At 46.5% G+C, this 20,125-nt stretch overlaps 1 protein-coding gene across 1 annotated transcript in view; it reads left to right on the plus strand.

The window, feature by feature from the left end:
* The window catches only part of LOC121459044 (uncharacterized protein KIAA2012 homolog), a 102,929-nt gene that overhangs the window by 71,914 nt on the left and 10,890 nt on the right, over positions 1-20,125 (plus strand). Inside the window, exons 14-15 of the mRNA XM_041668545.1 lie at positions 9,981-10,053; positions 19,232-19,322. Of these exons, the coding sequence (XP_041524479.1) occupies positions 9,981-10,053; positions 19,232-19,322 (164 nt within the window). The remainder of the gene's footprint in view (positions 1-9,980; positions 10,054-19,231; positions 19,323-20,125) is intronic.

A 20,125-nucleotide genomic window follows, 5' to 3' on the forward strand; every position in this document is an offset into this window, starting at 1 on the left:
TCTACACAGGAGTTGAAGTAATTCCAGCCATTAGACCAGGTCTTGGCCATGGCCTTGTCCTCCAGCCCAACTCAGAATAGATAATGAAGAAATTTCTCTCAGATTATGTTGCCTGATTTCTGTCATCCATCCAGTGATTTCCAACGTGTGGGAAGTTCCTTTACACTGTGCGAATATTTGGTGCTGTGATTGATTTAATAAAGAAGCTGACTGGCCAATGGCTGGACAGGATAAGGCTAGGTGGAAGAGCCAACCTGAGGATGAGGGCTATGAGGCCGGACAGTTTGGGTCCTGTCAGATTCCAGCTTGAACCAAAAACTTGCATTGGAACTAGAAGAGGGGAGAGGAAATTTCTGCCTGAAAAGCTAAGCAGGCAGAGATTAGGGTTGAGGCTGAAATGACAAAAAAAAAAAAATGTATTTTTCTAGAGAAACCTTTATCTTTAGACACGTCTCTAAACAAAGGGGGTGGATGTGGTTGTTCATTGGAATGACGGCCACTTGTGGGGACCCACCAACTACTAATTCCTCATGAATGCTTGCAAGTAATTTATGGCTGCCTAGAGAGACAGCTATCTCAAAGTTAGTCTCCTAGAAAATATGGAACTGATCAAATTCCCACCCAGGGTGATCTCGTAGCACATCAATGTATGTGACCCCAGCAAATTGGCACCAACAGAATCAATAACTTTTCTCTTTGCAAATGAGGGAACAGTGGCAGTTGGAGGTCAGGCCTGTGGAGGTCAAGGCACACTTCCTGTAAAGGTGCGTCTTGTGCCCTCCCTGTCTGACGGGAGCTGAGTTGCCTCTGCTGCTCTTCTATCTCTTACTCTGCAGCTCAACAAGTGTGATCAACCACGTTTACATCCGCAGTCTCTGAGTCAGGCATTGCTAGAACCGGGAAACAAGGCAGTTATGGCTCCTGCCTCGAGGAGCTCATGGTCAGCTAGTGCAGACTAGACCGCACGACCTCCACCGTCATCGCAGGTCATGATTAGGAGTGCCTGATCCTCTGGGAGGCCAAGGGAACACAGAGGATGAGGAGGATCAGAAGGGCAGTGGGTGTTTCCAGGAGAGTGACAGCCCAGCTCCTTGGCCTCTCCTTAATGTCCTTCTGCTGCTTTTTCTCCAGATCCGGAGTAAATCACATTCAAGCATGACTTCCTTCTTTGTTTCCGCTTCCTCTCAGTAGAGTTCAGTGTGCCCCATTTCTCCCTACTCTGCTGGGCTTGAAACAGACACCCAATAAGTATTTGCTGAAGGACCGAAAGAGGCCAAAAAAAAGAGACAGGGATCAGGCAAGAAGGGCCTCATAAATGTTTTAGGATGGTTGGCTGTCCTTCCATCCAAAAGCAATGATGATTGGACACAGATGAGAACCTGGTCATATCACTCCTGAGATCGCCCAGGTTGCAGTGGGAGGCAAGGGCTGAAAGACAACTTCAGACCCGACTTCGAGTGCCCTGAAATGTGGCACCATTTGCTCATTTTGGTGACCACAGAGAGTGTGGCCCCAGAGATCATAGAGCCCCTGGGGCCTCCCAGTCTCCTGTCTCTGACCGTTCTTCCTTCCTGCTCGGGCACATTTGTTCAAATCGCTCTTCCCAACACGTCAAACTCAGCTCAGTTTACAAATAAAGATAGATACGATCTCGCGTGATCATATATATCAAGACAGATTTGATGACCTCTCTAGAAGGTATAGGGATTGTTTTTTTAATTGCATTTTTTTTTAAAAAAAATAGTCTATGGTAGCACTTTTGGAGGATAAAGCAAAAGAATCCTAAGTGTGAGTCTGCTTGGGCTGCACAGTGAGAGACTGTCACAAAAAAAAAAAAAAAAAAAGGAAGGAAAAAGGAGCCTCGTCTTGGACAACGATCTTACCTCTTCCAAACAACATCTAAATGGCTCTGGGCAAGTTGGTTTCCTGATTTGTGAAGTGGGGGACAGTGATTCCTGCCTCCCAGGGTCGCTGTGGGTAGTGAATGAAATAATCACCAACCAGAAAGGTCCCTTTTCCCACATCTCTGGATACTATTAACTAGTCAAATTGTTCTTGACATATATGTGTTCCCTATGTCATCAACGATAAAAATAGGAATTACTATTAGTGTTGCCATGATGAAAAAATGTTTTTTATAAATATTAGGGGGTTGGGTCAGCTCTTGTTGCCCTGTGTATCATTCCTATGAAAGTCGGGCTTTCTGCTTCTCTCATAGGGAGCCCCACGGTCCTTGGAGGCAGCAGCTCAGAAGATGGGAGAGCCTCAAAGTTGTATAAATAAAGGGCTGATATGTTCAAACGAAAAAGAATTTTACACACGCAAGCTGCACATCGACATGACGCCGTTCCTGAAGGTGATCTCACACTGAGAAGACAAGGGGTTTATAGACACAGACACAGGAATGCCAGTTAATACACTTCTGCATGCTACAAAAACAGCTCAGAAGTCCCTCTGTGCGCTCACTTTATCAGAAAGGACAGAAAACAGGCAGGTTGTAGCAGATGAAGGAAGAACAAATTAGGACCGTAATCCCAGCCAGCCATCGGGGACAAACCAGTTGGGTGTCTGGTTTAGGTAGTGGGGGACAGTGGAACAGAGAGAAAAAGGGTCACTTTGAACTGCCTCATAAAACAGGTAAATAGGATTCATTTCATCTTGACAGTAGCGAACATAATTGCTACTGTTTGCCCCATAACTTGGTAGAACGACATTCCTGAAAGTGCTGATTCTTGAGTTAATTATTTCGGGGTTAGATGTGGATTCTCTCTTGGATATCAGCCCTTGTTTTCTGTTCTCTGAGGGCTCACTGATCTCCCAAGCTCAGCTTCTCTTCTGGTTAAGGGCACTGAGCACTCCTGAGGTGAGGATGCCATTGGTCCACCCTTTGCTATACTCCCCTCCCAGTCCAGCATGTAACACAGCCCCGGCCGTCAGACGGTGCTCCGCGGGTACTTCATAAGCCGGCCCACCCTTTTCATCCTACAACCCTTTGGTCGAAGGCTTTTTCCCAACCCCATCTTTGGACCTCTTTAGAGTATGCTGAACTGAAAAATGGCCACAAAGTCAAAGAAACTGCCCAGGAACAGAGCCAAGATAGACATGGAGGGACTTCAGATCCTTCATCCTCTCCTAGAGGAAACCATCCTAGACCCTTGATAAGAAGAGTCTAGGAAAGACAGACACAGGAGAGGACAGAAACTTGAGAACTCATGGTGACATGCTATCTAGTGTTGTGAGGACTGACAGGAACTGTGGATGTCCCAACCTCGGCTAAGCAAGCCAGAGTTCTCAGGCCATGCTTCTGTGGGCTTCACACTCTACAAGGTAGGACTTGGGCTGAGAGTCATGCAGATAGCTAATGATGCTCACATGCTTGGGATCTTAAGAGTTGGAAAGTAGAGGCAGAAGGATCAGGAATTCAACCCCAGTTTCAGCTACACAGGGAATTTGAGGCCACCCTTGGCCGTAGGAGACCCCCCTTTCCAAGCAAACAAAAAAAACGCCTATAAGTTTACCCAACATCTTTTTATCTCTGTGACTTTCCTGGGCTCTTCTAGTGGAGGCAAGATGGCTCCTGGCTTTTTCTCCTAGGGTCATTTCAGAACTGAAAGATACAACTTAGCTCACGTGTCCTAATGAAGCCACTGGTCCCGCCTGGATCCTCAGGGCAAGACCATGGAGAAAAGAAGCATGTCTTACAAGACAGAACACTGGTTTCTGAACAGCAGAACAAAAAACATTTGCTATAAGAATCAAAAGAGAGAGAGAGAGAGAGAGAGAGAGAGAGAGAGAGAGAGAGATTGCCAGGCTGTTAGCTTATGTTGGTGAAATGGCCCCTTTCATTCCTAGGAACAGTGTTGTCTTTGCCTTAAAGAAGTATGGCTGGTTCCTTCCAAAACAGTGGTTGAATCATCATTGTCACTGTTTGTTTGTTCTTTTGGATTAATATTTTGAGTGCCTACTCTGGCCTTGGCACCTTCTGAGTGTCTGGGGTACGTACATGAACAGAATAGACTGTGGTGGGCTGGGGCTGTAGCTCAGTTGGAAAGGACTTTCTAAGCACGCTTCAAGGTTTCTAGCACAAGACGGAAAAACAAACAAACAAACGAACAAACTGACCAAGATCCCTGCTCCAGTCCAGGTTAGTGCAAGGGGGAAACACTAAGCAAAACAAAGGAGCAAAGATGAAGTGTGTCTAAGGTGACTTTAATATTATGCGTAATACTAATTATGTGTAATATGTCTAATGTGGCATTCCTTAGCATTGCTAAGGAAACAAAAAGAGAACATGTTTATGGACCAACTGAGAAGCACAGAATTCTAAGGGGGGAATTTTGAAAGTCTGTTTGAAACACGTGCAGGATCTACCCATTCTGCACACTGACCCAGAAGGTCAGATATACTCTCTCTCAAGAAGACAGAAAGAATAGATAATAAGTTTTAACTCCACAGCTGATGCAAGCATTAGCTAATGGAACTCTCAAGCTAAAAGTGGAGGGAGCCGACCATGCCTGCAGTTAGAGCAGCTCACATCTGTCCTGGAGTCCCAGGCTTTGTTCACAGAGATAGGTGCATCCCACCACCCAGAGGACCACTGCCACTGCCTCTGTGGTCTCGCCAGGGTGGGTTTCTGTGAACGGAATGGGGTAACAGGGAAATAAGGCCTGGCTTAAGATGCTGTCCAAAGATGCCCTATGAGGTAAGGTCTAGTCCCAAGCATGCTTTGTTAACTTGGCAGGAATACGTAGGGCAGAAGGTCTGCAAGCCAGTTTCAAGATGCAGTGAATGCATGAGGTTTAGATAATATTGCCAGGAAAAATATTTAGGACAGCAAGTGTTGCCTTCCCAAGAGAAAAAGCAAGGCCAAGATGAAGCAGGACATAAGCAATATTAAGGTGTCAGGCCAGTAGTGGTTGGCAAACCCCAGGTCTTCTCTGATTCCAAGTGACCTTGCAACCCTCGGGAACACCGTTTCCTCTTTGCAAAATAGAGGTGATTACAAATAGTCCCCTCCACACCTGCTTCCCAGCAATGAGGTGAGAACTGCATAAAATAACAGTTTTGAAAACAGGTTCACGTCTGTAACAGACTCAGCCCAGGGGAGGAAGAAATAAACACTCGCTGGCTGAGTCCCTCACACGCTGAAACTTGTTTAAACTTCCCCACCCATCTCTCCAGTGAGAATTCAGATTCCCCTGCACTCAGGAGAAACCCAGGCTCACAGACAACCCATGGCATGGCCAACATGCAGGGAGCTAGGATGGAAAGCCACACAATGTTGACCGAGGTCTCTCTGCGCGGCGTCTGTGAGGAATTTAATTCACGTCTTTGTTCTGGCCTCAGAGCCTTAGAAGGAGCAGGGATCTGTTTGGATTTTGGGGTTGTTGTTGTTGTTTGATTTTTCAAGACAGGGTTTTCCTGTGTAGCCCTGGCTGTTCTGGAACTCACTCTGTATATCAGACTGGCTGGAACTCACCTGTCTCTGCCTCCCAAGTGCTGGGGTTAAAAGTGTGCACCACTAACTGCCCAGCATGTTTTCATTTCTTTCTTTCTTTTTTATTATGTACCCAGGATTTTACCTGCATATTTGTCTGCAGGCCAGAAAGGGCACCAGATCTCATTACAGATGATTATGAGCCACCATGTGGTTGCTGGGAATTGAACCCAGGACCTCTGGAGGAGTAGCCAGTGCTCTTAACCTCTGAAGCATCTCTCCAGGCCTCTTTCTTTTTTAAAATTTATTTTATGTATGTATTTGCCTGCATGTATTTCTGTGTGAGGGTGTCTGGTCCCCCAGAACTGAGGTAACAGACATCTGTGAGCTGGCATGTAGGAGCTAGGAATTGAACCTGGGTCCTCTAAGGGAGCTAACAGTGTTTTCAACTAAACCATCTCTCCAGCCCCTCCCGCACACACACACACACACACACACATACATACACACCCATGAAATAAATGAAAAAAATTAAAGAATTAATTGTTGCTTTGAAGTATCAATTGTCATGTGACACAGAATTTCCAAATCTATCTTCCAAGTTGAACATTTAGGGAAGTCTATGTAACGTCTACCATCTATTTTCAGTAAGGTCTTTTTTGTAGTACGGATTACCCTTGAACTACGTAGCTGATGCCCTTGAATTCCTGATCCTCCTGCCTCCACCTCTGAAGTGCCAGGACTTCAAGTGTTCGTCACTGGGTCCAGCTCTCTGTGTATTACTTATTATTGCTGTCATCCCACTGACGGAGGGCCTGAGGTTCCATGACAAGGCATCTAGGCAACTGGAGACAGACATACAGAAGCTCCCCTTCTGCCTTCTGTACCCCCTTCCCAGCAAAACCCTGGCGAAGCCTACTGTGCTTCTAGAGACGCTGTGCCCAGATGGCGGGCCCCGTTTGAGGGCGGAAGTCGAGGCTGGTGCAGGTTTTCCAAGGACAAATGAGAGCTTCAGACCACTTGACCAGAACCTGGCTCACTGGCAGTTGTAGAAACTGAGGCTTGGGAGTTAAGTAGTTCCCTGGTCTGGACTTGAGAGCAAGCTTTAGACTCCACCACCCATGAGTCACTGGGAACTGCCTCATACAGCGTCCCAGAATTGCCTGGGAGTTTACAGTGTTTGTTACTCTAATGGCTTCCACCCAGGCCTCGAACTCCACATGGCTGTCCTTGCCCATCCTAAACACAGAACTACGGCAATTTGCTTTAAAAAGAAAAAAAAAAATCTTTCCATGCTCTCTCTGACTGTGCAGTTCCCACCTTCGAAGGTGTATTTCTTTTATTAGCAGAAAGGTATAACATTCGGTTTTTCTAAAACTCCAAAACTGTCCCATGCATAGCACCAAATGTCGCCTGTGTCCGGTTTACATGGTTTGCTACTGCAGCCGCCAGGCTCACACACACACACACACACACACACACACACACACACGCCCCACGCTGTTCCCTCTGTTTGGAGTTGCCCTGCCTTCCTGCTCCTGCAAGACTTCATACTCTGCCTACTGGTAAACAGACCCTACTGAGCCTAATTTAACTTCACCTCCCTTGAGGTCCCAAGGAAACCTGGACCTGTCACAACATTTACACTCCGTCCCAGAACTGTGAGGATTCTTGTCGTCTTGCTACAGGAAAGCAAGCTTTCTGCAAATAGATCTTTCAACCCTGTGTCCCCAGTGCCTCATGCAGTCCTTGGCACACGGCAGGTAAATGTCATTTGCGGAAGGGGCAGCGGACAAGCGAAAGGCTTAGGCAGGTTACAGGGCTGGGATTTGAATCTTCATCTGTTTTGCTCACTCAACAAGATGAGTGTCGATAACCCCAAAATTGTGACATCTGAAATGCTCCCAAATCCGAAAATCTTTGAATAATGAAAGGAGGGCCACAAATGGAAAGTTCCGGGTCTGAGCTCATAGGATAGGTCACAACGTAAATGCACTTTTAAAATGGTGTGTAAAGTTATCCTCAGGCTGTGTGCGTGAAATGTATCTGAAACATAAGTGAATTTTGTGTGTGCATTTGAGTTTCCTTCCCGAATGATATCTCATCATTTGTTTGTATATATTCCAAAATTCAAAACGTGTGTGTGTGTCTGTGTGTGTGTCTGTATCTGTGTGTGTCTGTATGTGGCTGTGTATTGTCTGTGTGTATGTGTCTGTGTGTATGTGTGTGTATGTGTGTGTGTTTCTGTGTATGTGTGTGGCTGTGTGTGGCTGTCTGTGTGTGTGTCTGTGTGTCTGTGTGTGTGTCTGTGTGTGTATATGTATGTGTGTGTGTCTATGTCTCTTGTGTCTCTGTGTATGTGTATGTGTGTGTCTGTGTGTGTGTGTATATGACTGTATGTGTCTGTGTGTCTGTGTGTGTGTGTCTGTGTGTGTATATGTATGTGTGTGTGTCTATGTCTCTTGTGTCTCTGTGTATGTGTGTGTGTCTGTGTCTCTGTGTATGTGTGTGTCTCTGTGTGACTGTGTACATGCGTGTCTCTGTGTGTGTCTGTGTGTATATGTATGAGTGTGTCTGTGTCTGTATGTCTGTGTGTCTGTGTCTGTATGTCTATGTGTCTGTGTCTCTGTGTGTCTGTGTATGTGTGTGTCTTTGTGTGCAAACCCTGAAACACTACTAATTCCAAGCATTTAAGATACTTGTGGCTTGATCACTCAGTTTACTGATTTCATTTTAGTGTCTTGTTGTTGTCTGTTTGGGCTTTGTGGTGCTGGAGATTTGAACCCAGGCCCTTGCATGCTAGTTAAGTGCTCTGCCGCATATCTACACCCCCAGCTCTTGGTTTGGATTTTTCAGACAGGGCCTCCCTTGAAGCTGTGAATGCCAACTTGACTGGGTGGCATGCCCAGGAGATGAGTAAAGGGCATCTCTGGGCGTGTCTGTGACGGCATTCCCAGGGAGGACTAACTACAGGGGGGAAAGCCTGGACATGGTGGCCTCATCCCATAAGCTGGAGGCCAGGATGGAATTAAACATGGACAGGGGAGAGCCACTGGGAGTGACACGCTGTGAACGCTGTCTGCGTGCTCCCCGGCCGCCACGGTGCATGCTGTCTCCATGCCTTCCTGCCACACAGAACTGACTCCGTGGAAACTATGAAACCAGATATTTTCTCCCTTGTCTCTCCCAGGCGTTTGTCATAGCAACGGAAGTAACACATCTGAGCGTCTCTGTTTACCTCCTGAGTACCGGGATTCGTTTTAGTTTTCAGTTCATGTTTTGAATCTGAAATACACTCAGAGTCCTTTTGTTTTTATTTCTTGGGGGTGGATGGGGCTCACGGCCTCACACTCACTATGTAATTGAGGGTAACGTTGACCTTCTGATGTTACACACTCGCTCCACCCCCGGAGTACCTGGATTACAGGCGTGTACACCGTGCCTGGCCCGGTGTGCCCTCACTGAGTGTAGAATGCAATACAGACAAACATAGCTAGCAGGGCAGATTTTCATGGAAACTGGAGTGTTACTACACACTGTTCAGGATCTTATTCTGAGATTTCATACGGTTCTGTGTCAACTCAGAGAGTTACCTTGTTCTTCCTAAATCACCATAATTCACTTAACTGGTCTCCAGCTGGTAGGCCATATGGGCTATTTCCTTCCATTCTGGGTGCAAAAGCCGGGAGCAGCTGCATATCATCGGCATGGGGCTCTCTTTGGGTCACCAACTCTGCCTGCTATGGTTTTAAGGGGCTGCCCTCCAACCACTAAAGGAGGACAGAGGTTCTTGATCCAACTGTACACTGGAAAGAGACACCTTAAAAATGTACTACCCCAGCCAGGTGGTGGTGGCGCATGCCTTTAACCCCAGAACTCGGGAGGCAGAGGCAGGCGGATCTCTGCGAGTTTTACACCAGCCTGGTCTACAGAGAGAGGTCCAGGGCAGCCATAGTTACACAAAGAAACCCTGTCTTGATAATAAAAAAAAAAAAAGATACTCTGTAGGAGGAGGGAGGCCACTTGTTTGTCCCAGCCACCCGACTGCTCAGCCCCAAAATAACCACACAGAAACTGTATTAATTAAAACACTGCTTGGCCCATTAGCTCTAGCTTCTTATTGGCTAACTCTTACATTAATTTAACCTATTTCTATTACTCTGTATATTGCTACGTGGCAGTGGCTTACCGGGTAAAAATTTCCAGCATCTGTCTCTGGCTCCATAGCGTCTTTCTGGCTCCACCCTTCTTTTTCCCAGCATTCAGTTCTGTCTTCCCTGACTGCCTAAGTTCTGCCCTATCAACAGGCCAAGGCAGTTTCTTTATTCATTAATTGTTTCCAAGCATACAGAGGGAACTCCCACATCAATAATGTTCATCCTTGCCTTCATCATCACCATCCCCACTAAACACTACTAAGAAAAGAAAAGGCTGTTGGGGGACAGCTAAGGAAACTTTAGTCCATTTTACCTGGAGGGCATGGACAGAGGGATGTTTGCACTTATTTTGTCTCCTTATTCTTTGTGGTGTATAAACCCAATAGGAACATGGAGATGAAACTGACTCCCATGAAGAACCAAGAGGACCCCACAGAGGGAATGACAAAGACAGCCAAGGTAGAGTCAGCTGACACTGGGCGTACAATCCTATCGCTGGGTTTACCCTGGGATTGCCCTGGATGAACTGTCTGCTGCCCAGACCCATTAACAAAGAATGATCCTACTATTTCCCCTCAGACTCTGCCCTGGAACTTGGAATGTGTTTATTGTTGCAAGAAAATGTGGGTGACAGGCTTTCTCTTCCTGGATTATTTAGACATCTCCTTCCTGCTAGAGATACAGGCTGATGCCAAGAATAGAGGCTTCCAGGATGTACAAAAAACCCACTCCCCATTCCCACCCCAAGCATCTCCATTTCTCTGTCCTCCTGCTTTCACAGGGGTGTGGATATGTGGGTGAGGGGCCTGGGGTTCCACGCCTAGAGAGGGGTGCGTGCAAGGACACAGGACCCATCACCTGTGGAGATCTAGCTGCTGTCATCAAGAATGCCTTGAGCCAGGCAGTGGTGGCGCACACCTTTAATCCCAGCACTCGGGAGGCAGAGGCAGGTGGATCTCTGTGAGTTCAAGGCCAGCCTGGTCTATAAGAGCTAGTTCCAGGACAGGCTCCAAAGCTACAGAGAAACCCTGTCTCAAAGACAGAAAGGAAGGAAGGAAGGAAGGAAGGAAGGAAGGAAGGAAGGAAGGAAGGAAGGCAAAAGAATGCCTTGATATGCCTAGGTAGATCTCTGTGAGTTCGAGACCAGCCTGGTCTACTGAGTTCCAGGACAACCAGGGTTACACAGAAATCCTTTCTCAAACAAAGAGAAAGAATACCTTGATGGTAGCTTCCTTAAAAACAAGCCTGCATTTGTTCAGGTGGTAATGGTTCTATAAAACACTTAGCCTGGGACCACTGGGTTTGGAGGCATACATGGTTCTTATTCCGGAGACTCAGTTAGACTCTAAGGTCCTTCGAAGGGCACCTTGGCACGTTGCTTGATACTGCAGCCAACTGGGCCTCCAGGAACTGAATTGGTCTCTGTCCTTATCGCCTCTGGGTTTGTTCTGTTTTTGCTTGTGTGTTTGGAGGCAGTCTCACTGTGTGACTCTGGCCGTCCTGGAACTCACAGAAATCCTCCTGTCTCTGCCTCTGGAGTGCTGGTATTAAAGCCGGTTGCCATCACGCTGGAATCTTCGTTTCTTCTTGCAGAAGTGGAAACGCGTGCGCACATGCACGCACAGGCCCATCTCACCTTTCTAAGGGAGGTTTCCAGACCGCACAGACGCGAAGGGCTTACTGTTGCTATACAGAGGTGTCCAGCAGAGGAAGCACGCGGGCTGAACGCCAGCCTGGGCTCTGAAACCATTTGAGGCACCCAGGAACGCTTGTTTTCTTACTTGGCCCCTTTTTAAAAGTCACGGGCGACTGTGCTACCCAGGTTGGTAACGTCAGGTCTTTGCTAATGAACTGAGCTTGAGCTGTGGAGTGGTTACATCCACCTTCAGCTCTGCATACCCGGCATCTTTGTCTGCAGGCTGACGTAAGCAGTCGCCCGGAAAAAAAAAATGCAGCCCCTTAAAGAATACCAGTCTCAGCTGGGGAGAGGGGCGGGGGCGGCGGTGCACGCCTTTAATTCCAGCACTTGGGAGGCAGAGGCAAGCGGATCTCGGGTATTCCAGCAAATAATTATCTACCCTCTTGTAGTCACTATTTGCCAATCTACAAAACGACGCTGGTTCTTTCCTTCTCCATTAAGTTGAAGGTTTTTATCTTTTCCTGTTTATCTTTCACTGTTTCTTTCCATTGACATCATAGTAAAAAAAAGTAACAATTTTTATACTGATTATTTTATTTTTCTAAAAACGTTTTGGGATTTTTTTTGTTTTGTTTTTTACGTGTCTGGGTGTTTTACCTGCATGTATGTCTGTGTACTGTGTGAATGCAGGACTTAAAGGTGTCAGATCCCCTGGAACTGGAGTTACAGACAGTGTGAGCCACCATGTGGGTTCTGGGAATAGAACCCAGGTCCTCTGGAAGAGCAACCGCTGGTCATAACCACTCTTAACCACTGAGCCATCTGTCCAGTCCTCCACTGACTTTTTGTTTGTTTGTTTTGTTTTGTTTTGTTTTTTGTTTTTCGAAACAGGGTTTCTCTGTGGCTTTGGAGCCTGTCCTGGAACTAGCTCTGTAGACCAGGCTGGTCTCGAACTCACAGAGATCCGCCTGCCTCTGCCTCCCGAGTGCTGGGATTACTGACTTTTAAAGACGTCACTCTTGGTGGGTATCAGACACAGGATGGTGGTGTGAGCCCTGGGCTGGTCAAGGTTTTAAGGAAGGGTTCTTTTAACATGAGACCCTGTCACCTCCATCGTCAAAGCCGAGTGACACTGGCCAGAAAAAATAAATGCTGACCTTCAGGTTCTCCCTATTATAAATCACACATTCAGAATGTGGACCCTGACAAGGCTCAGAGATCTCGGCCAAGTGCAGTGAGGGCTTTCGGCAACACAGACCGTGGTCCAAACTAAGCAATGACCAAGTCAGTCAAGACAGATTTCCTGTCTCCTGACACCAGGACCGTCTCCGGCCGCGTCCCTCGGAGGTTAGCCAGACATTCTCTAACGTAGTGAAACGTCGCCACAGAAAGACACAGAGGGACTTGCCTGTCCTTTTCAGAAAGGATTTCAGGTCTTGGAAGTGCTAAGGAAACACTTTAATTGCTTAAAGAACAGGTCTCCCCTTTGGTCTTAATGGTCAAGTGGATTTGGTTTTGTTTGGGATTTTGGTTTTTGCCCTACTAAACTCAGTGGTGACCTTCATGGTTTGTTATAAGAATTGAGCCAGAAACTGGGGGTACCACTCAGTGTTGAGCATTTGCCTAGTGCGTGCAAGGTTGGGTTCAATCATTAGTACTATGTATGTTACACACATGGACATAAATAAAATTTTAAAGAATAACTGAGCTAGGGAGGTGGGCTAGGGTTCTGCTTTCAAGTTCCCCCAAGGCAAGGTCAACCAACAACCTCTGAATCTGAGTGGACTGGGGAAATAACTCTTGCCCCAAAGTCCAAGGAAAGAATACAACTTCAATTCTAGTTACCTCCTAGACCAATGGTTCTTTTATCAGTGCACTTCAGAACTACCTGGAAGTCTCGGTTTTTTGTTTTGGTGTTTCAAGACAGGGTAGTATGGAGCACTGATTGTCTTGGAACCCATTCTGTAGACCAGGCTGATCTCAAACTCAGAGATCCACCTGCCTCTGCCTCCTGAGTGCTGGGATTAAAGGTGTGCGCCACCACTGCTCAGCTTCACCTGGGAGGTTTACAAAAGGTATCAAAGGAATGCATGCCTCAGACCAAGTGCTTGAGGACAGTTAGTTATCGGTTCAGTTTGTAAGTTTTATTTTTATTTTAACTATGTATATTCATGTGTATGTCTGTGCTAGACACAGGCATGTGAATGAAGGTACCCATGGAAGCCAAGAGGCATCAGACTCCCCCTAGAATTGGGCTCAAGTCCAGACATCACTGAGATTAGCAGCACTGACCGTGGCTTCTTACTTCCTGGGTTCAAATCCTAGCTCCAGGGCTGGAGAGATGGCTCAGAGGTTAAGAGCACTAACTGTTCTTCCAGTGGTTCTGAGTTCAATTCCCAGCAACCACGTGTTGACTCACAACTACCTGTAATAAGATCTGGTGCCTTCTTCTGGCCTGCAGGGACACATGCAATAATACATAATTAATAAATAAATCTTGAAATAAAATAAAATGCTGCTAGTTTAAAAAAAAATCCTAGCTCTACCACTTAGCTGCGTAGCCTTGAGAAAATGACTGAATTTCTCTGGACATCTTTTTCCTTTATTATCTCGAAAGCAGGGGAACAAATGGTATTTACCCCCTGGGGTGGTTGTGATAAAGAGGAGTTGAGTGAATAGGTCTAGACAAGTATCTATCACAGATGGTCCTCAATAGGTGTTATTAGCAACTTTTTTTATTTGTATATTTTTTTGTTTTTGAGACCTAGGCTGACCTCAAACTCACTATGCAGCTAGGGATGGCTTTGAACTCCTGTTACTATGACTTCTACCCCCCAAATGCTGAGATTACCAGCATGTGCCACCATGCCCAGCAAACCTCTTTAAGAACAAACAGAAAAGGAAACCTTTAATTATATAGTCATAATTTGTATTAATATCTTATCAAGAGAGCCTTGTTCTAACATGATAACTACTTTCCAAGTCAGTCTCTGCAGCAGGGCAGATGGTACAACATCCCTCCTTGAGGAGCAGGTATGGTAGTGCCTGCCTGTAATCCCAGGATATAGGCATATGGCCATATAGCTAGCCTGGTCTACGTAACGAGAGACTCTGTCTCAAGAGACAAAAGAAAGCCATTCCTTGAAATGTGGCAGAATGCTTTAAGATTTATGCTGGACAGCAAATTCAGATTCTCATGCATTTAGGCAAAGCCTCTACCATTCAGCTACCTTCCCAACCTTGCCTTAAGATTGACTGTAACCCTGCATGAAGTATGTGAAATCTCAAAGGAGCAGCCTAAAACAGTAATGGAGGGGAAGCCTCAGAAAGCAATGAGCCTTTCCACGACTCCAATCAGAAAGAGAAGGCCCAGAGCCTGCCACCTTTTCAAAAGGAACTTGTGAGGTTGGAGAGATGGCTCAGTGGTTAAAAGCACTGACTACTCTTCCAGAGTGTCTGAGTTCAATTCCCAGTACCCCCACATAGTGGTTCACAATCATCTTTAACTACAGTTCGGGGGACTCCAATGTCTTCCTCTGGCCTCAGCGGGTATCAAGCACACACCTGGTGCACAGACATACATAGTCGCAAAACGCTCATACACATAAAATAACAATAATAAAAGAGAGGGATGTGTGATCGGTGTCCTGTTCTAACAAAGGCAAAATAACTTAAGAAGGATGAGAAGCTCACTCGTTTCTGCCTTGGAAACGAAGCCAAGCTGGCAGGTGGCAGGCAGATAGGGAGCATGGAGGCTCCACCACTGGGCTGGGAGTCCCAGATTCCTTCTCTGCCGTAGGAGTCCATTTTTTCCTTCCACCGTGTGGGATCCAGCTGAAGCCGGCAGGTTCTGCCACAAGGCCCCTCTCTCAGTCAGGGTTTCTCTTGTAATAAACACCAAGACCAAGCCTTGGGATCCTCTGACCCAGTTACTAGGAAATGGGGAAAACAGGGTCTTGCTGACTGAACCAAACTAAACACAAGGGGGCGCTGCTCCCCACAAGCAGAAGCAGGCAGGCCCAGCGCACATCAGATCCGTTTCTGTCCCGTAGGTGCTGCCTCCTTCCTGCCTCTGAGACTCACAGTCGCTTTTCCTAGCTCAGTTTGTTTTCTCTCTCCACCCCAAACAACAGGCTCTAGCTGCCCACACTGTGGCTGGCTTAAGAGGGACTAGGATAGCTCTGCTCCCTCCACTGGTCTCTGTGGTAGCAAAGGAAGAGAAAGGAACATTTGATGCATTTGTGAATTGTGCGAATGGGGGGTGTGATTCCCACCAACTCGAAGGAGAGCTGCCTGGGGAGTCGGGGCTTCATACTTGGAAAGCAAGTTCTTTCTTAAGGAGCATCCCACACTGTCTGCTTCTCATTGCTGCCTCTGCTTCCTGGGGAGATGCGAAGTCTTACTCAGTTTCACAAATGTGTGTTGGATAGCCACTGTGTACTACTGTATAGCCCCATGTCTTGTGAGTGTGCCTAAAGACAGGCCATTCTCCAGACCTCGTACACGTTCCACAAGTGAATGAATGAATGGATCAGATGAATGAATGAATGAACGAACACGCTGAGTTTTTAGGCGAGCCACGATGACAATGTCAGGTTCCCTACCCTCAGGAACTTACAGCGGAAATTTCAACTTTGAACCCCACAAACTTCCCTGCTGGATTCAGCTCCAGCAGAGGTAATAAAGGTGTTGGAGGGGCCTGCTTGTTCATCCCGGCCGCCCAGGAACAAAATAAGTTTTCTCAGGTTTTATGTGGATTTTAGTCAATCACATTGGCGCCAATTTGTTGGAGGAGGCTGCTTGCTCTTCCGGGCTGCCTGGCTAGCTTAGACCCAAAACAATCACACAGAAACATGGATCCTCCGCCTGAGATGGGATTAAAGGCGTGCGCCACCACCATTCAACTACCATGCAGTTCTAAAAAACAAAAAGGGACTCTTTTGACATAACTACAAGACCATTGTTCTTGTCTAGTTTTATGTCAACTTGACACAAGCTAGACTCATTTGAGAAGAGGGAACCTCAGTTAAGAAAATGCCTCTGCCTGCCAGTGATTAAACGCACACCTTTAATCCCAGCACTCGGGAGGCAGAGGCAGGCAGATCTCTGTGAGCTCGAGGCCAGCCTGGTCTACAGAGCTAGTTCCAGGACAGCTACAGCTAGGGCTGTTACACAGAGAACCCCTATCTTGAAAAACTAAACACACACACACACACACACACACACACACACACATACACACACCTCTATAAAACCGGGCTAGGCAAGCCTTTGGGGCATTTTCTTAATTAGTGGTTGATAGGGGAGGTCCAGCCCATTGTAGGTGGTGCCGACCCTGATCCTGGGTTCTCTAAGAAAGCAGGCTAAGCGAGCCCTGGGCAGCAAGTCAGTAAGCAACACCCTCCCTGCCATGACTTCCCTTAATAGACTGTGATTCAGGCTATGTAAGCCCAATAAACCATTTTCTCCCCAAGATGTAGAAAAGTATCTGAGATAACGTTATCACACCTCAGCATTCAAAGAATTCTTTAATATGGCCGACTGGTGTTTGCATAGTTTCCAAGTTCTTATTGTTTTACAATTGTAATTTTTTGAGTTGATTATAATCAGTTGATATGGCCTTTAAGTGTCATTTAAATTATAGATTCCCTTCTATCTCTCCCTTCTCCTCTTCAAGTTTATGCTCAGGAAATCGGGTCACTTTGTCCTGTTGCGTTTCCTGGGGTGTTGATTTTGCTATGCCCTCCTGTTGTGGTTTCTTGTGTCTCTGCTTTCCTGTTTCCGGTACTTGGTCCTCAGGTCTAGGGATTTAATCGGATTCAGGTTTCATTTTTCCTTTTGGCAAGGCCAGGTCTGCGTCTCTCAGGACACAGAATGCTCCTTTGTCTCCTGCTGATGCCAGTATCTACAGATCCCTCAGTAGTGGGGTTGGCAAAATCACGATACCAGGTGGAATTCTGCAGCGCACGATGCCTATCTGCGCTCAATGCGCTACCATACAGTTCACGAGCTTGGGGCAAGGGGCTGGAGATTGAAACACACAACGACACAGAGAAACAGAGAGACAGGGACACGGACCTCTAGTCACTGGTAAGAAGCCCCTTATTCAATAGCACCACAGAGGCTCATATACCCAACAGTCAGGTGGGCCAACAGGTGAAAACCTCATCCTCTGATCAAGTCCAAGGCAACCCGTGCTCGTGAAGCAGAGCTGGTAAACAACTTTGACACAGCTTTCAGTGACTCAAATCAGAAGGAAAGATCTCTAGCTGGGAGGAGCAGCTGGAGGCCAGGACTCCAGGTGTTCCCAACAGAATTCTATCAATCCTTTCTCAGTTTCCAGTTTGTGTTCTTTTGGTTTTTCAAGTCAGGGTTTCTCTGTGTAGCCCTGGCTACCCTGGAACTCAATCTGTAGTAAGATGGAACAGTATAGTTTTTTTTTTTGTTTTTTTGTTTTTTTTTTTTTTTTTTGATTTTTCGAGACAGGGTTTCTCCGTAGCTTTTGGTTCCTGTCCTGGAACTAGCTCTTGTAGACCAGGCTGGCCTCGAACTCCCAGAGATCCGCCTGCCTCTGCCTCCCGAGTGCTGGGATTAAAGGCGTGCGCCACCACCACCCGGCGGAACAGTATAGTTTTAAGACATTATATGAGTTCATTTCAATACATAGAAATAGACTTGAATAGATATAATCTTCTCTATAACCTTGGATACAGTATTCACAGATAGGAGGAACCATCATCATAAAGACGACAATACCAAACAGGTGTGGTGGCACTTGGGATCAGTCTGGGTGACCTAGCAAGATTCTACCTGGAAAAAAAAAGGCAAAGAGGAGATGGCAGCCCCTCAGTTAATCCCTCAATTAATCTAAGGCAATTGTGAAAATCCCATCAAATGTGTTGACACACGCCTGCAACTCACACTTGGAAAAATAAACAAAAGAATTTCTCTTTACTGAATCACATCCCCAGATCTCAAATGGTAGAGTGAACTGCCAGGCTAAGGCTCCGTTTCTGGGCAGTGCAATTGCGCCATCTCGTGGCCATCTTTTGCTCTGCACCCAAGTTCGAAAATTTGTTCATGGGGGCTGGAGAGATGGCTCAGAGGTTAAGAGCACTGCCTGCTCTTCCAGAGGTCCTGAGTTCAATTCCCAGTAACCACATGGTGGCTCACAAACATCTATAATGAGATCTGGTGCCCTCTTCTGGCCTGTAGCATACATGCAGACAGAATACTGTATATATAATTAATAAATAAACCTTAAAAAACAAAAAAGAAAATTTGTTCACGGCAAGGCATGCCTTCAACAAGAGCTCCCCCTACTCCCCCAACCCGACTAGAGCCACCATGTTGTAGAAATAAATCCTCACGGAGATCTTCCTGCCATGGAGATGCCACTGATACTGTAATCATCTCCTAGCCTGGCCACGGTTTTTGAAGGTTGTCCCTAAGCTTCCATTATACAGATGACACTGTTTAGAGCAATTTCCTTTCCGCAGTTTTAACCACAGTGGGGCTTTTGTTTGGTTTGGTTTTCGTTTTTTTCAGATAGGGTTTCTCTGTAGCTTTAGAGCCTGTCCTGAAATAAAACTCCCTCTGTAGACCAGGCTGGCCTCGAACTCACAGAGATCCACCTGCTTCTGCCTCCCGAGTGCTGGCATTAAAGGCGTGGACCACCACTGCCAGCGTCTCTAATTTTTCATTACCAACAAATGAAACAAGTTGTTACAAAAGCTGATTTGTTCTTTTGAATTGTTTCCTTGTGATAAACGCCCAGGTGAGGTCCTGATGAAGGTTCAAACGGGTTTCCTGGCTCTAGACACATACTGTGCTATCATTTTTCTGAAGGATAGTTTGCAATTTTAATGTCACTTGTTACAAAAAGCTCTCATCTGCACTGCTCAGGACTCGCCAATAGACATTTCCCCCCCTCTCCTGATTTCCTCCTGGGAAAACTGCCTGGGTCGTTTGTTGATGAAGGATACTCTGTTTACACAGACCCAGAGCTAAGGGACCTGACTCTTGACCGCTTCAGTACTCCCGTGGATGAGTACAACCAGACCTCTGAGGCTGACACCGTGAAAAGCACGTAAGTGTAACACGTGTGTGTGCAGCTCATAGCAACTGTGGCTTCTCCCCTCCATCGTGGCTTTTTTTTAAACTTTTTAAAAAATATTTATTTATTTGTTATGTATACAATATTCTGTCTGTGTGTATGCCTGAAGGCCAGAAGAGGGCACCAGATCTTATTACAGATGGTTGTGAGCCATCATGTGGTTGCCGGGAATTGAACTCAGGACCTTTGGAAAAGCAGGCAATGCTCTTAACCACTGAGCCATCTCTCCAGCCCTCCATCATGGGTTTTCTTTCGTTAATTTATTCTGATTTTTGTTTATTTTCTGAGATTCATGCCATCACATGCTGGTGGCTGGGATTAAAAGCAACAGGTCCCTGTGTAGTTTATACATGGATGAGTGAGCCACCTAAACCGAGTTCTCCAGGTTAGGTGGGGAAGAGTGAACTTCAGTCACCTTGAAGTAGCTCTTTGGTGTGTCCGTGAACCTGACATTTACAGAGACCATAGAAGGCTGGGACAATCAGTTCATCCTGGCTCCTCCAGTTGTTAACTCTGAGCAGAATAAAGATGGCCAGTTATCACCATGGCTTCTTCTCATCCCCGCCAAGGCAGGAACACCTTCCCTGGATGCTTCCTGTGAGCTCGCTGGTCCAGGCCTTTGTCCCCAGTCTCCTCTGGTTGTGGCCTCTGCTGTGGTCTTCTCCGCTACCAGCTGGAACGAGACCTTATTGTGGGTTCCATGAGCCTAGGGTGATTAGAGATCAGCAGTATAACTCTCTGGTCTAAAAGGTTTTGTGCCAAGCCAGAAGCAAAAG

The sequence above is a fragment of the Microtus oregoni genome, unplaced genomic scaffold (genome assembly GCF_018167655.1).
Source record: "Microtus oregoni isolate MIOR12 unplaced genomic scaffold, Mior012 000018F_ref0000195, whole genome shotgun sequence".
NCBI lineage: Eukaryota > Metazoa > Chordata > Mammalia > Rodentia > Cricetidae > Microtus > Microtus oregoni.